General features: G+C 55.7%; 1 protein-coding gene across 2 annotated transcripts; it reads left to right on the top strand.

The window, feature by feature from the left end:
- The first annotated feature begins 1,106 nt into the window (after nt 1-1,106).
- TREH (trehalase) lies at nt 1,107-15,906 on the top strand. Of its 2 annotated transcripts, none has more exons than XM_026505634.4 (15): nt 1,107-1,283; nt 10,894-10,994; nt 11,127-11,271; nt 11,357-11,444; nt 12,172-12,272; nt 12,423-12,515; nt 12,630-12,746; nt 12,854-12,976; nt 13,187-13,236; nt 13,334-13,528; nt 14,093-14,310; nt 14,582-14,693; nt 15,044-15,156; nt 15,402-15,455; nt 15,703-15,906. In XM_026505634.4, the coding sequence occupies exons 1-15, from the start codon at nt 1,201-1,203 to the stop codon at nt 15,853-15,855; spliced, it is 1,746 nt and encodes a 581-aa protein (XP_026361419.2). In that variant the 5' UTR covers nt 1,107-1,200; the 3' UTR covers nt 15,856-15,906. The 2 variants fall into 2 exon arrangements, with proteins under 2 accessions (XP_026361419.2, XP_057172990.1); XM_057317007.1 differs by having other exon boundaries at nt 1,125-1,283; nt 11,815-12,272.
- Nucleotides 15,907-16,010: the final 104 nt, after the last annotated feature.

Below are 16,010 nucleotides of genomic sequence, written 5' to 3'. Positions count from 1 at the left end.
TGTCTATCCACAGATGATGGATAAAGAAGGTGTGATATATGTACACACACATACACAATATACATACATATACACACTTTTGAATATTTTGCAGCCATCAAAAAAAATGAAATCTTACCATTTGCAACAATGTGGATGGAACTAGAGGGTATTCTAAACAAAATAAGTCAATCACAGAAAGACAATTATATGATTTCACCCATTTGTGGATTTTAAGAAACAAAACAGGATCATGGAAGAGAGGGAAAAATAAGATGAAAATAGGGAGGTAAACGATTAGAGATTCTTAACTCTAGGAAACAGGGTTGCTGGAGGGGAGGTTGGTGGGAGGAATGGGGTAACTGGGTGATGGACATGCAGGAGGGCACGTGATGTAATGAGCACTGGGTGTTACGTGCAACTGGTGAATCACTGAACTCTGTCCCTGAATATATGTTAATTAATTGGATTTAAATTTAAAAAAATACCCAAAGGAAAAGAAAAGAAGGAAGTGTGTAACCTCTGGAGACAGGGGTGGCCAGAAGGAGCGGGGCAAGCTAACAGGGCAGAGGTGACCCTTCTGGTGGGGAGGGACAGGGCCAGTTCATGGCAGACGCTGCTCGGGTGTGGACAGCAAGCCTGAGTCCTAAAGGAAATGTCACACAGTCACTAATCTCAGGTGGTGACCAGGTCACAGCACATACCTTGCCGTGCACACTCCCCCAACCCCCACCCCTGTGTCATTTCAGGCCTGAGCCATCAATCGGAGAGCACTGCTGCGGCCTCCTCGCATGCCCCGGCCTCACGCCACACCTGGGACAGAAGCTTGAACCATTCTGTTTGAAATGTTAAAGGAAAAGGTAACTCTCTGCCGTGGTCGCCTTGGGGCCACCCGAGCCACTGGGCATCTGGGTCACAGATGTGTGACCTAATTGTACCCCTGACACTCTGTACCCACTGCCCCACTGCCACCCCACCACATGACTCAGGGAAGGGGCCATGCAGGCAGCCCCTGCGGAGACTGAGACAAGAGGAGAACAAGTACCAGGTGGGGGTCAGGGGTTGGCCTCCGTGGCAAGCTGCAGTGCACAGACCTGGCATCCAGCCCCTCAGGAGGCCACGCCCCAAACGTGGACTTTGGCTGCCCCAGGTAGGCAGGCGAATGCACCCCAGCGAGTGAGAGGTGCCAGGGCTGACTCCGGGACCACGGCCACAGCCACCATGCAGGCGAAGACCCGGGAGCTGTGTCTCTTGCTTTTGTTGGGACTGGGGTCCCAGGGCGCCCTGCCCCCACCCTGTGACAGGTAGGAGTGGAGAAGGCAGCTGGGGCAGGAAGGCCAGGGTCAGGAGGTTGGGATGAGATCTCAGGCACTGGGGGGGGTCAGCCCTCGGGAGGGAAGGGGAAGGAAGGAAATTAGCTTCCCTGGTGCAGCAGGCTCTGTGCTGGCCACCACCAGACCTCCAGTGCTGGGGACAGGGGCTGCCTCCTGATGCAGGCGCCAGCTGCCCAGTGTCCTCCCGCCCTCTGCCCCTGGCTCCAAGCTCCTCCTCAGACTGTGCAGGGCTCTCCTCGGGTTGTTCTGGGGAACAAGTTTCTGCCGATTTTCCGGTTTCCCCAGCCTGGAGGGGAGAGGCAACGTCAGGGCCCAAAAAGCGCTCCTAAGTTTAACCTCTGACCTCGGTGACCAAGAGCCAAGTCAAACCTCTTTCCAGAGCCATAGTTCCCATCCCCAAATAAGACCGATAAGTGACCCTGTCCTGCCTCCTAGGCTCACAGGGCATCCATTTCTCATTTAAATGGGTTTCTTGAGCTCTCGCTGTGTCTCTTGGGCTGCAGCAGCCAACAAGAGAAACAAGGTCCCCGTCTTCGTGGACCTGACGTAATTAGCAAGGAGAGTACTGATAGAAGCGCAGCTAAACGTCAGCTGCAGTGAGGGAGCCGCTCGGGGTGCACAGAGGGTGTCTCAGGTGGGCTGGAGTGGACGGTGTCTGCGGCGGAGACGTGCGAGCGGAACCGTGGAAGCAACCGTCTCTGTGCAGATCTGGAAGACCGTCCAGGCAGGGAAACGGCCGTGCAAAGACTCTGAGGTCATGACTCAAGAAGGCCTCTGTGGCCAGGACAGAGGTGGGAACAGGCCAGGGGAGAGGAAGACCAGGGCTCGGGTGCCAGTGGTAGGACCAGAAAGGTGAGAAGTGGCTCAGGATGGGATATATCTTGTAGGGGAGCTGATAGGACTCGCTGATGATGGTGGACTGTAAACGAAAGGGGACTACCTGGGATGATTCATAGATTTTGTTCTGAGCGATTGTAATAAGGGTTTCAGAGAGGCTGTGTGATGGAGTTTTGTCGAGCATGAGGTGGGTTGCCAAAAGTATGGAAAGAAGACTGTGCCCGGGGTTGGTAAGACCGCCTACAGATCCGGTGATTGACTGCTCACCAAATAGTTCTGTCCGTGGTTACGTGTATTCTGGTGAAGGGATGCGGATTAAAATCAGGGAGGGTAAATGGCACATAGGGCAGGGTCTAGGAGAGAAGAAACACAAGCTCCAGTTGTCCTCTTCCCGTGGATTTGTATGAATAGCACTCACCTTTTCCAGCAACATGTGTGACAACACGCATGAAATATGGCCAACCAGGAGGCTCACCTGAGCCTCACGTTCAGGGTTTTCACTGGGGCTTGGGACAGAGGCGTGGAGTATCTGCATGGCCAATCTTAATTACTCCATCTCCAGGTTTCTAAGTCCAAGTGATACTGGGCGGCCCTTGGCCCTTCTGTGAGTCAGCACATTATTGAACTCGATGGGTTTGGGGGAGCCTCCAATTTGTAGCCAGTTGGTCGGAAGTGGATGTAGCTTGGGGCCCCTTGTTAGCTGGAGCAAGGGCTGTCTTGTGGGGGACTGTGCCTCTGGCCTGAGCTCATTGGTTAGTACCAAGATTGGACTGTAGTACTGCAGTTGGTGTCAGAAAATGTGTGATTTGCTGGAAGGACCTTGCCTGGCTGGGTCGTGGGGCTCAGGGAAAGCAGGATGAAAGGACAGGGAATGAGCACCCTTTGGTTCCTGGATGGCTGCAGGGTCACCCGTGGTTTGGAACAGCAGCTGTGTTGTGATCGGTTCCTGGAGGTGAAAGTTACCAATGAAGCATGGAGATGACAGGTCTAACGCCCAGAGCGTCTAAGAAAATGCGGAATAATAAGAAAAAATTTAAAAATGCAATCCGTGGGTCATTATTATCCTATAATAGCAAAAACGGAAGTGAGAGATGGGCCGAGCTTCGGTTCTGGCCAGTCCAAACCTCAGCCTCTCGTCTCAGGGCCCCTGCCTAAGGAATGTGGGGGGGAGGATCCCATTTCTGGCTGGCCTGAGGTGTGGCCACTAGCCTCAGAGCCATTTCCAAAGGAAAAAAAATGATTCTAAAAAAACAAATAATGAAGAGGGCTAGACTGATTTCCAGGAGAATAGAATGGACAGGGAGTGAGCCAATGGACCCATCCCAGCATGTGGAATTTTTAAACAGTCATTGAGAAATGGGGTGAATAAAGCAGCTGCGGGTAGGGTCAAAACAAAGGTGTTCATGCAGCACTTCTTAGAAATTGAGTGGACCAATGGGAGCGCCTGTAGGCCCCCCAAAATGCAAGGGACCTGAACAAATCTGTTTTGTTCACCCTACTTTGGAGGAATTAGGAAAAAACTTTGCAAGGCAAAGATGGTAATGAGGAGAAACCTGACCTCCCATCTCTTGAGGCAGAGGTCCCACAATTTAATCAAGATAAAGATTGGTGAAAAGCTTAGGGTCCCTTAGCTCTGTCCCCTGCTGGGGACTCAAAGTGTTACGCATATGAGTGGGCAAAATGGTCAGAGGGTAGAGAAGATTCTGGACTCTGTGCCGTGGGGTCCCATGCACTGTGGTGCAAGAAGCACGTGTGAAGCCTTAAAAGGGGCTAGTCGGATGAGAGGACGGAGAAATGCAAGAGTGGGTGGGATTAAGGTGAATGTTGGGATGGAAGTTGGAATGTTTAGACAGACCTGCTGTCGAGGGCTGGTTTCCCCTTCCCCCGAACGTGTTTTGGGAGTGGCTGTCACGGCTGGTGGCTGGTGGGAACGCTTACCCGTAATACCCAGTATTGTAAAACCAAACCTGTCCGCGAAGCCGCGGGTGGGAACCAGGATCAAAGGGACTAAGGTGAAAGTTTCTTTGGTGTTTGAACACTTTTCATATGAAGTGATTGCCTCTGTTGTGCCTGAACGCGTTACAGGAGTGGACATTGTGTCTGAGCGAGGAACGTTTCCAGTCTCTGGTATTAACAAAACAAGAGGCTGTGCACCCGCCCGTCACACTGTTGCTTCTTGTATTGGGCATGCCAAGTGGGCGCCGGTAAGATTGCCTGAGGTCACACAGATCACGTCCTTCCGTGGGGCGAGGAGGGCGGCTTACGGCAGAAGCCTTGGGGCCCCTCCCAGCACGCCTGCCAGACTTTGGACTAGAAAAATGTCCATTGGGAGGCCATTAGTAGCTTGTCAGATATTGAGACTGCCCTTCTGAAGGACATAAGATAACCTTTTTTTTTTTTTAAAGATTTTATTTATTTGAGAGAGCACAAGCTGGGGGGTTGGGAGGGACAGAAGGAGAGGGAGAAGCAGGCTCTGCGCTGAGTAAGGAGCCCTACTCGGGGCTCAATCCCATGACCCTGAGATCAGAACCTGAGCCGAAGTCACATGCTTAACCGACTGAGCCACCCAGGCGCCCCCAGACATAAGATAATCCTAAAACCTGAAACACCAGTATTATCTTGGGTGGAGAAGTGATGATCTAAGAGGTAGGGCAGTGCCCGGGAGAGTTCCATGATGCATGGTTTATGCAGGAGCATGCTGCTGGGGGAACGTAGAGTTTACTGCATGAGTTCGAGAGCAGGTGGACTCTTTTCCCCTAGAACTGACTTCAGAACCACCTCAGGAGCGCTGGATTCTGTTGCCCCTTGGACGGGGCCAAACACCTCTTGATGGACCAACAAAGGGCTGCTTGGTTCATGGATGGTCGTTCCAAGGTGAACAGACAGCCCTGAAAGGCTGCTGCTGTGACCAGAGATGATAATACCAGGGGAGCCTGGGTGGCTCAGTAGGTTAAGTGTCCAACTCTTGATTTCGGCCCAGGTCATGATCTCAGGGTCTGGAGATCGAGCCCCGAGTGAGGCTCAGCTGGAGTCTGCTTGTTCCTCCCTCTACTTCTCCCCCTGCTCGTGCTCACTCACACTTTCTCTCTCAAATAAATAAATAAAATCTAAAAAAAAACAAAAACAAAACTACCAAATCAGCTTGGTGGTCTGAACTGCATACTATTTGCCACTGTGTTTGGGTTTTTATGTACTCTTAGTGGCCACCATCCTAGCCATATGTTCAGGCAGAAGGGCAATGGGAAAGTGGTCTATAGAAACCTCGCCCGTGTGTGGCACGGTCCTGTTGAAGTCGCTGGGAATGGGAGGAGCTCATTAGAGTAGAACACCTTGGTGCCGTCAGAAGAAGCCCCGTTCTAGATCGGAAAGTAATTAGAGCCAGCAAGTGGGTATCCCAGTGTGTTCACGTGAGGTGCCATGTGGGGTCATGACCCGATGGGACGTTGGGAGGTTGCAGCCATGCAGAGGTGGGCCGGGTCTACATGCATGGCCCCTGCACCCCCTGAGGCACAAAATGCCAGTAAGAGCTGTTCTGTCAACAGAAGAGACGGGCTACCGGACAGGTTCCCTGGGGAAAGGACACGCATGGAGCTGGCCGGTGAGACCCCGGCAGTCTCACCGGCCGGAACAGACGCACTGCACTAGGTGTCGCTGTAAATGCTCAGAATACCGTCAAAGGACCAGACCAGAAGATGCCACGCCAGTTTGGACCACTGAGTTACAGTTTTTCAGACCAGGGAACACACTTTCATCCTCCGAGCAATGGTTCGAGAGAGAGCTGGGAGGGACCATTAGAACGTTGGCTGTCTGATACACGGAGATACAGATATGAAGGGCCGTGCGCTCACACTTGCCGTGAGGGACTCCCGGGATCGATCGCTCCACTTTTCTGGGGGAATCCAGGCAGGAGGGGGTGGAGAAGAGGCTGGTGTGCCCATGCGATCCTTCCCACGTGGGAGGAAGACGATGGTCCGACTGCACTTTTTTCTTTCTCCCCCGCATCACTTCAACCTTCCTTTTCTCCCCGATGCAGAGGTGCCAGGCCCGAGGCAGCAGCCACACGCGTCAGAAGCAGGGATGGTTCCTTGGTAAGAAGATGGACCCCTACCCTTAAGCCACTATGTGTGAATTCCTGAGAGCCTAATGCGGTGTGTTGTGCCTTCACCCCATCTGGCTAAATGGGGGCCACTGAAAGCGGCTGTTTTCAGGCCTCACTCAGGCCTAGGGGTAGGAATGGGCCACTCGAAGTGAACCCACATGACACCACTCCATGTGAGCGGGAGGGGGCCGCGGGGAGGCACTCCCTGGACCAGCATCGCTGCCTGCGGTCTGGACCAGCGGCCGAACCCAGCGTCCTTTCCAAAACTAGAGGAGTTTGGATATCAATGGAGAGAAGGAGAACTAGTAGCTGAAGGTAAAGGAATGAATACATGGAGTGATAATAATATAGTGGGAGAAGGGGTGCTGCCTCTTGGTTTCAGATGCCTGAAAGGGTGAATGTATGTATTTCCAAGCCCTCTCCTGCTTTGGAACCTGACAAGAGCAAACAGAAGCCTGCAAACCTGAGTGGCCTCGTCAGGAGACGTTCTGGTCCTGTGATGCTGGACTAGACTAATCGTGACTGTGTGAGACTCTAGTAGTTCTGACTCTCCTTTTGCACGTTATGTCTGCCGTAGTGCGAGGTGGTAATACACTGGCACTGTTTCTTAGGTAGTCATTGTTTTTTAAAGATTTTATTTGTTTGTCAGAGAGCGCACAAGCTGGGGGAGTGGGAGGCAGAGGGAGAAGCAGGGTCCCCGCTGGTCAAGGAGCCGGATGCAGGACTCGATCCCAGGGCCCCGAGATCATGACCTGAGCCAAAATCAAGAGTCGGACACTCAACCGACTGAGCCACCGAGGTGCCGCCACTGTTTGTATCTTAATGATAAACTTGTGCAGAACTGCTTAGCACAGGGGCACCTGGGTGGCACAGCGGTTGAGCGTCTGCCTTCGGCTCAGGGCGTGATCCCAGCGTTGTGGGATCGAGCCCCACATCAGGCTCCTCCGCTATGAGCCTGCTTCTTCCTCTCCCACTCCCCCTGCTTGTGTTCCCTCTCTCTCTGGCTATCTCTATCTCTGTCAAATAAATAAATAAAATCTTTAAAAAAAAAAAAAAACTGCTTAGCACAGAAATGAGCTAAATCCAGTTCTTCCTCGGGCCAGTCCTTTCCCATTGGTATTATGTTTAGGAGACTTTAACTCCATCTCGGAACATATGCAGGCATCAGTATCAGTATTATCACGTGGCTTATTTACATAAAGTGCTAGAATCATATCGATAATACCAGTATTAGACCAGATCCTGGTGTGGTCATAGTACATTGGGGTTCCATTACAGAGCAAACTGAGAGAGTTACAGAGGTATCCTTCGTGCCTTCTCCGTGGACCTTGCCCTTGTACCAAATATTATTATGGACGGGCATCATTAAAAGTAGCCATGATTTTATTATTTATTATAACAAATTATTAGTTATTTCCGGGTTCTGAGTCCGTTGGAGGCAAAGCTAGTCACCCTGTCTCAGCTCACAGGCTGGCACTGAGACTGGTCTCCATTGTGTCATTGTGTGCTGTTACATAGCAGGGCCCACCTCCTTCCTAGGGGAGGACACAGGTGCTATTCAGAATAGTTCCTGTCCCCGCTGATTGTAGACAGGGAGTGTCTTCTTCTGATCTGTCCCTGGAGCAAGGGCAATCGTAGCACATCAGGCTCAAGTACACGTGTCCGCAGAACTAGGTTTGCAGGTCTAGAAGATTCCACAGGCACGGCTCTTGAGTCTCACTTTGGCTTCAGTCAGCAGTAAAATAGTCAAGAGGCTCTGTTGGCTGAGGGCTCAGGCTCTCTCCCAGTGCTGGACCTGGCATTACCCAGCCTTATCTGTTGCCTTGGCCTCTCCCCTTTCACTAGAGGCTCATCGTCTATCCAGCCTGATTCCCAGCCTTTGCTTTCTTCCTGGAAGAGAACTCCTAATCTGCTTATTCTAGCTAATAAATAGTTTTCCTCTGAATGCCTCTCCTCATTAAAAGCAAATTCAGTTTGGTCCACAATGAGGGACCTATTGCCCCCAAAGCCCCCCCATTTTTTTTTTTTTTTTTTTTGAGAGAGAGAGCACATGGGGGGAAAGGCAGAGGCAGAGGAAGAGAGAATCTTAAGCGGGCTCCAGGCTCAGTGCAGAGCCCAATGCAGGGCTCTGTCTCACGACCCTGAGATCAAGACCTGAGCTGAGATCAAGAGTCAGATGCTTGGGGTACCTGGGTGGCTCAGTTGGGTGATCATGAGATTGAGCCCCCCGTCGGGCTCCGTGCTCAGCGTGGAGTCTGCTTGAGGTTCTTTCTCCCTCTCCCTCCGCCCCCTCCCTGCACTCACATTCTCTCTCTCTCTCAAAAAATAGTCAGATGTTCAGCTGGCTGAGCCACCCAGGCAGCCCAAAATGAGGGGCCTAAGTATTTGATTTTCAAGGTTTGTAGTTACAGGGCAATAAATCTGCCAAGAGTTGTAGACCACCCAGTGGGGAGTAGTTCGAGGAAATGCCTTCCCAAGTGACACCCTCCGTAGTAGGTGTAATCTAAAAACTTGACATTGGAAGACACTGGCCTGTCACTAGGTCGCCTTCAGTCGTCAGCAGCGCAGCTCAGCATATCCTGAGACCAGAATGTCTCCCAGAGCGACGGCAGCCCTGTTTGCAGGCTTCCATCAACGTTGTCAGGTTCCAAAGTCAGGCTGGGCATGGCAGGCACAGGGCCTGACCGTTTCAGGCATCCCATACGGCCGTGCTAAGGACCGCCGTAACCTCTCTCTCCAGGCACTCGTGGCGCGCCAGATTTCCCATTTTCCTTGAATACCCACGTATTCATCTCTTTGCCCTCAGCTGCCATTTCTCCTCTCCATGTGGCATTGATTTTCACTCCACCCTTCCCCCTTTGGAAGGGGTGTCGGGTTCAGCCACTGTTCTCATCCAGATCGCCGACAGCCTGGCCAGTCTTGCAAAGCCATAGAGGGTAGAGCTACATGGCCCGGAATGAGGGGCTGTTCCTGCCCCTGGGCAACACAGCCGCGTTCACTATGAGCCCCCACTTAGCCCCATGGGGCGTGGGCACAGCCCACCCCATCCGGCCCTTGGGAACTCTAGCATCAAGCTTTGGAAAGAGAGCTACAGTCTCTTGCTTAGGGGTCATTCATGCTTCTGACACCGTAGTGGCAGGTCAGGTCCTATAGGCTCAAGGTAAGTGGAGATGATGTGGGAAAGGATTGCATAGTCCTGCCATCAGCCTCTCCTCATATCCCCCAGAAAAGCAGACCAGTCAATCCAATGGGGACCCTCCTTTGGCCCCCGCCCCATACTGGGTATGAGCACACACTTTTGATGCTGTGTAAGCCCACCCTTCATGCTCTCCTCTCTCCCCATTTCAGGCCACAGGTGGGTCAGTTGCCTGTTGGGGTTCCCTGTCAAGCCCGTGCTCTGAGGTGGCATGTAACACGCTGGGTCCATTTGACACGTCTCTTGGCCCATCGACCCAATTGGCACAGTATCTTCTGTTCCAACACAGTATTTTAAGCATACTCGTCTATAGTCAGGAATGCAGAGCTGAGTGGGCCCCTGGAGTTTCCGAAGTGCTTTCCCGAGGCTCCAGCCCTGTGCGAGCACCCCCTTTCCTAGTCCAGTCTTCGCAGCCCCGAGTCCATCAAAACCCAGCATAGGGGTGGCTGGGTGGCTCAGTCGGTTAAGCATCCGACTCTTGATCTCAGCTCCGGTCATGCTCTCAGGGTTGTGGGTTTAAGCCCCGTGTTGGATTCCAGGCTGGGCATGCAGTCTACTTAACACAGGAGCTTTTCACATTCACTTTTTCCATCACTGCAAGGGAAAGAGCATGCAGTTTCGCCCACTGAGCTGATTTGTTCTTACTTCAAAGATTCCCATCAGTCGGTCAGAGTGCAGTAGCCTTCCTAACGAGGTAGCCTGTCGGTCTTGGCGCTGCCATCGGCAGCCAAGCAGCATTCTGCGGGTCGGGGAGAGAGGAGCCGCCGCAGGGCTCCTCCCGCGGCTCCCCCGCTGCTTCCCGCAGCCCCGTGGGAAAGAGGCCACCTGCCCGTGCGGTCCCCATGTAGCATGTTCCTGTGTAAACCCCTTCCACGTATGAAGGACATCACCCAGGACACCGTGGGTACTTCTGGTCACAGGAATAGCTGCTCTCCTCCAGGCGCAGAGATGGTTTCCATAAACACCCAACACAGGCTAGTAACTGTCTCCCTAATGATGTATAGCAAACACCACATCCGCAAATTTTCTGGCCCGAGGTCTCAGCAGTTGCCACTGCGTGTAACTTACAGGCTTTTGCCTTAAGCCCTCTGGTCAGTGTCACCCAGGGCCGCTGTACAGAGTCGGTCCCGCGCCTTCTGACATGTCACTGAGTCAAGTGGTCATCTCCTTTTGTCCACTGTGTGTGCAGTAGGCCAAATTACCAACCAGTGTGGGCCTGGGCCCTTGTTTAGGTCCTTTACTGCAGAGGGCGCTCCTCATTCTCTCAGCGGGCTCTGTCCCCACCACCCACAAACCCCCACCACACGTGGTGCACACACGTTCCCCCCCCCCCCGGGCACACTCACACAGAGCCCCGGGCCAATCCAGGGAACATGCCCAGAGTCGAGCCTTCCTTCTCCCCTAATGGTGGTGACCTGACCTCCCCCCCTCCCCGACACTGTCCGCAGCCAGATTTACTGCCACGGGGAGCTCCTGCACCACGTGCAGATGGCCAAGCTCTACCAGGATGACAAGCAGTTCGTGGACATGCCGCTGTCCTTGGCTCCAGGTGAGGTACCGGGGCCACCTCCTGAAGCTTCGACACCAAAGATGACAGAGGGCAAGACCAGGCAGAGAGGGGCCTCCATCCGGGAGGGGCTCCTGGGGCCCACCTGACCCCTCTTTGCCGCCTGGACCCCAGACCAGGTCCTGCAGCGCTTCGGTGAGCTGGCCGCCGCCTACAACCACAGCATTCCCCAGCAGCAGCTGCAGGCATTCATCCAAGAGCACTTCCAGTCCGTGGGGCAGGAACTGCAGTCCTGGACTCCTGAGGACTGGAAGGACAGGTACCGCCTGGACAGAAGACGGGAGGGGGCCCTTTGGACAGGCCTACCTGCCTATCTGAACCCTGTGGGGTTGGTGGTCTTCCAGCCCCCGGTTCCTGCAGAAGATCTCTGACCCCAAGCTGCGAGCCTGGGGAGAACAGCTCCACCAGCTCTGGAAGAAACTAGGAAAGAAGGTATCCATGTCCTGGGTCTCGGCCAGGGGGATGGAGCTGGGAGAGGGGGCTGCCAGCTTGGGGCCCACACTGCCCTTAGAGCACAGACTAAGACAGTCCCCCAGCCACTGAGCCCTTGAATGGAGCTCTCTAGAAGGAATTTCTAGAGGGGGAGAAGGGAACGTCTATTTCTAACTTCTCACCTCCTCCCTGAAGCCCTCACCATCCTCCCCCCACCCCCAGCAAAACTAGCCTGTCCTGCCACTTCCAGGCTGCCACCTAGGCTCTCTCTTTCCCAAACTAATCAGGTCAGGACTGTGCTCAGGAACAGTTGCCACTGCTGACTGTGGGCTGTGGTCAGCATATTCTTAGATGCTTTCTCTTCCTCGAGGCTCAGAGAGGGCAGTGGTTTGCTCAAGGCTGCACAGCACCTGTCCCAGAGGATGGGAGCCCTGGGTCTCTGGGCCTGGCTTGGCGGTGGCAGCAGAGACAGGGGAAGGGGAGTGGAGGAAACGGTCCTGGTCCTAATACTAGTCGCTGCCTGGTGAGCACCTGCCAGGGCCGGGCTGAGTTAGCAGGGACTCCAGAGGCCGGCATGTGGGGGCCGAGCAGACCCGACTTCGGCGGCTCCGGCCTTGCCCAAAGCCACACGGCTGACCTGCAGCAGAGCCAGCACTCCTGCACCGGCCGCCAGGGCCTCCACACGGCGGGGCCCGCGGGCTCTCTGTGCCCTCTGTCCCGACTGCAGGTGAAGCCAGAGGTCCTCAGCCACCCGGAGCAGTTCTCGCTGATCTACTCGGCCCACCCCTTCATCGTGCCTGGCGGGCGCTTCCTCGAATTCTACTACTGGTGAGCGGCCAGGGCTGCAGGGCGGGGGTCGGGGAGCCTGGGGCCAGCGGGCTGTCCCGAGCAGAGAGGGGCACCCTGACTGGCCCCGGGTGTGCAGGGCGAGGGGGGGGAGTGCGGCGTGGGGGGTGCCTGAGCTGTCCTTGTCCCCAGGGACTCCTACTGGGTGATGGAGGGGCTGCTGCTCTCTGAGATGCCCGGGACGGTGAAGGGCATGCTGCAGAACTTCCTGGACCTGGTGCGGATGTAAGGGGGGCGGGCCCCTCAAGGCTGGGGCGGAGAAGCCATGGGCTTGGCGCTAGATTGGCCTTGGCCTTAGCCGCTGGGCGGATGCACCTCAGCCGGTGTCCTTCTCGGCAGCTACGGCCACGTCCCCAACGGGGCCCGCGTGTACTACCTGCAGCGGAGCCAGCCCCCGCTCCTGACGCTCATGATGGACCGCTACCTGACCCACACCAACGACACCGCCTTCCTCCGGTGGGCACCCGGTCCCCCTGCTGCCCCGCAGGCCCCCTGCCTGGGACCTCCCAGGGCGGGAATGAGGGGCCGTGCCTGGGCTGAAGCGGTGCCTGGCTCCACCCCAGGGACAACATCGGGACCCTAGCCTTGGAATTGGACTTCTGGACGGAGAACAGGACCATCTCTGTGAGCTCGGGGGGAAAGAGCTACGTCCTGAATCACTATGCTGTCCCTTATGGGGGACCCAGGTAAGGAGCCGCCTGCCAGCCTCTGTCTCTTGTTACTCACTCTGCTCTGAGGGCCATGACTTAGCCCTGCCTCTTGGATGCTGATACCGAAAGCCCTGGGCAATCCAGGGCCCACGAAGGTCAATCCAAGGGCGGTTGAAGCAACATGGCTCAGCCTCCAGCTTGGGCTTAGACCCTCCTAGTGCCGGGATGCCCACTTTCCTCTTCCAGGCCGGAGTCCTACAGCAAAGATGCCGAGCTGGCAGACACATTGCCGGAAGGTGAGCGGCAGCAAGGTTAGGGATTGGGGTGGGGCTGGGAGCCTGGTGTTGGGTGTCAGGCCCTGGTCCCCCATCCCCTGCTGCCTTGTCCTCACAGGGGACCGGGAGGCTCTGTGGGCTGAGCTCAAGGCTGGGGCTGAGTCTGGCTGGGACTTCTCTTCACGGTGGCTCGTCGGAGGCCCAGACCCCACATTGCTCAGCAGCATCCGGACCAGCAAATTCGTGCCTGTTGACCTCAATGCCTTCCTATGCCAGGCAGAGGAGCTGATGAGCAACTTCTACTCCAGACTGGGTGAGTGCACCAGCGGGAGGGGTGGGGAAGGGGTGCTCGCCCAGCTTGCGTCCTACCTCAGCCTTGGCTGTGGAGCTGGAAGTAGGACCCCGAGTGAAGGGCCTCCAGCCTCCTGGCCGGCTCCATACCTCACCGCTAGGGCAGGAGTACAGATGGAGCGCACTCTCCTCTCGCCCTCGCTTTCTTACTGGGAGGGACTACTAGGGTCTGTGAGAGGACACCTGTGTCCACACATTCCAACTCCCTCCATTCTCTCTCCCCAAACAATTGCCCATGGACCTGTTGGAGCTAGGGAAATATGCACGGCCAGTGCCCTCCCAGGACAGACCCGGGAGCGGGCCAGTGCAGGTCCTGAGGGCCCTACAAGGGCTGTGGCTCAGGAACTCCTAGCTCCTGGAGGCCAGAAGTGTTGGCTCCAGGTCTGCATGTCCCCTGATGTCAGGACTTCTAGCCCTCGGGGAGGGGGACAACAACAGGAGGCCAAAGTAGACCTCTTTCTTGAAGGCATGGGACCCAAGGTGTCAGGTACCCTGGGTGCTCAACCTAAAGATAGTGTCACCCTAGGGAACGACATCCAAGCCGCAAAGTACAGAGATCTGCGGCAACAGCGCATAGCTGCCATGAGAGCCATCCTGTGGGATGAAGAGAAAGGTGCCTGGTTTGACTATGACCTTGAGAAAGGAAAGAAGAACCTAGAGTTTTACCCATCCAACCTCACTCCTCTCTGGTCCGGCTGTTTCTCTGACCTAGACGCCGTGGACAAGGCCCTGAAATATCTGGAGGTGAGGGGGGGGCAGCAGGGCTGGTATATTGGGGTAGCACTACCTGCCCTCTCCCTGAGTCTGAGCTAGGGACCTCTGGCAACTGGCAGCCACCCCCTCCTGTTCCAACCCTGGGCCTGAGCCTGCAGGTCCTGCTGCAGCCACCAGGGGGCAGCTGTGAGCCAAGAAGAGAAAGCCCAGGAAGGGGGACATCTGGCTTGAGGAGGGCCCAGCCTCTTGGCGCCTCATCCAGCCCCCGTCCACAGTCCTAGAAATGTCTGGAACCTTCTAGGACAGCCAGATCTTGACCTACCAGTACGGGATCCCGACCTCTCTCCAGAACACAGGCCAGCAGTGGGACTTCCCCAATGCCTGGGCCCCCCTTCAGGACCTGGTCATCAGAGGTAGGGAGTAGGGAGGCAGGGATGGGGCATATCCCAGGGCCTTCCCCCCCTTGCATCTGAAGGGCCAGCCTTCTGGGGCTGGGAAGGTGTGAACAAAGCACGTGGGGTCTTTCTCTGGCTCTTCTGTTCTCTTGGCTTCCCACTCGGCAGACCTTTGATGGAACCAGCCCTCCTTTCTTCCTCCAAACCTGGACCCTGGGGAAGGAGCACATTGGCTTTTCACGTGGCTCACGATGGAGGTCTTAGGGCCCGGGCCTCTCTCCCTCCTTGAGGAGAGTGAGGCTCAGGCCTCTGCTCCCCCTGGGACGGGGACTCAGGAGATTCAGGGTCCTACCTGGGGTGGGGTCTAGGTCTGGCCAAGTCTCCTTCACCTCGGGCCCAGGAAGTGGCTTTCCAGCTAGCTCAGAATTGGATCCGAACCAACTTTGAGGTCTACTCCCAAAAGTCAGCCATGTTTGAGAAGGTGAGCTGCTTCTGAGCCCCGAGCCTCCTGGTGAGCTGGGTGGGTGGGGATGGGGGTTGCCAGGCTTTGCCAAGCCCAGGGACAGTGGTGACGCCCAGTGGCCATTGTTGGGCACTGCAGGGGTCAGAGCTGCAGGCCAGAGCAGCTTCTCCCAAAGGGGCTCCCATTTCTTGCTCCCCCTGGAGAGCTGAGGTGGGGAGCCTTGGGGTAGTGCCCACCCTTAGAGCCTATTCTTTTGTTTCCAGTATGACATCAGCAATGGTGGTCAGCCAGGTGGTGGAGGGGAGTATGAAGTTCAGGTGAGTGAGCCCACATCCTACTGGGAGCTGCAGGGTTCTGTTGTCCCCACAACCGGCTAGGACCTCCCCTGTCTGGGCCTCTATCTCCTCCCATGTATGTGGGTCCACAGGGAGGAGGCTGACTGGAGCTTCTTTGTACCCCTGGGGTTAGGCAGTTCTAGAGTCTCTGTGTGGGGATCCCACAGCCCCTGAAAGGATGTGGGGCCTTCCCCAGAGATCTTGCCTCACTGGTCCTGTCCCTCTCCAGGAGGGCTTTGGCTGGACCAATGGAGTGGTCCTGATGCTCTTAGACCGCTATGGTGACCGGCTGAGCTCGGGGACCCAGACAGCTTTCCTGGAGCCCCACTGCCTCTCCGCTGCCCTTCTGCTCAGCCTCCTCCCCAGCCTCCTGCCACAGTGATGGGCCTCCCTGCCCCATCTGCCTCATTAAACTTCTGCGTGAGTCCCTGCCTTCTCCTGCCTCTTCATCCTCCATGCCCCAGCCAGTCCTTGGAGTGGGGTCAGGGTAGGGACCTAGAAGTCATGGGTTGGGCCCTTGTCCCTCCTGGAACATCA

This window comes from Ursus arctos, unplaced genomic scaffold (genome assembly GCF_023065955.2).
Source record: "Ursus arctos isolate Adak ecotype North America unplaced genomic scaffold, UrsArc2.0 scaffold_22, whole genome shotgun sequence".
NCBI classification, from domain to species: Eukaryota; Metazoa; Chordata; class Mammalia; order Carnivora; family Ursidae; genus Ursus; species Ursus arctos.
This window is presented reverse-complemented; position numbering and strand designations above follow the sequence as displayed.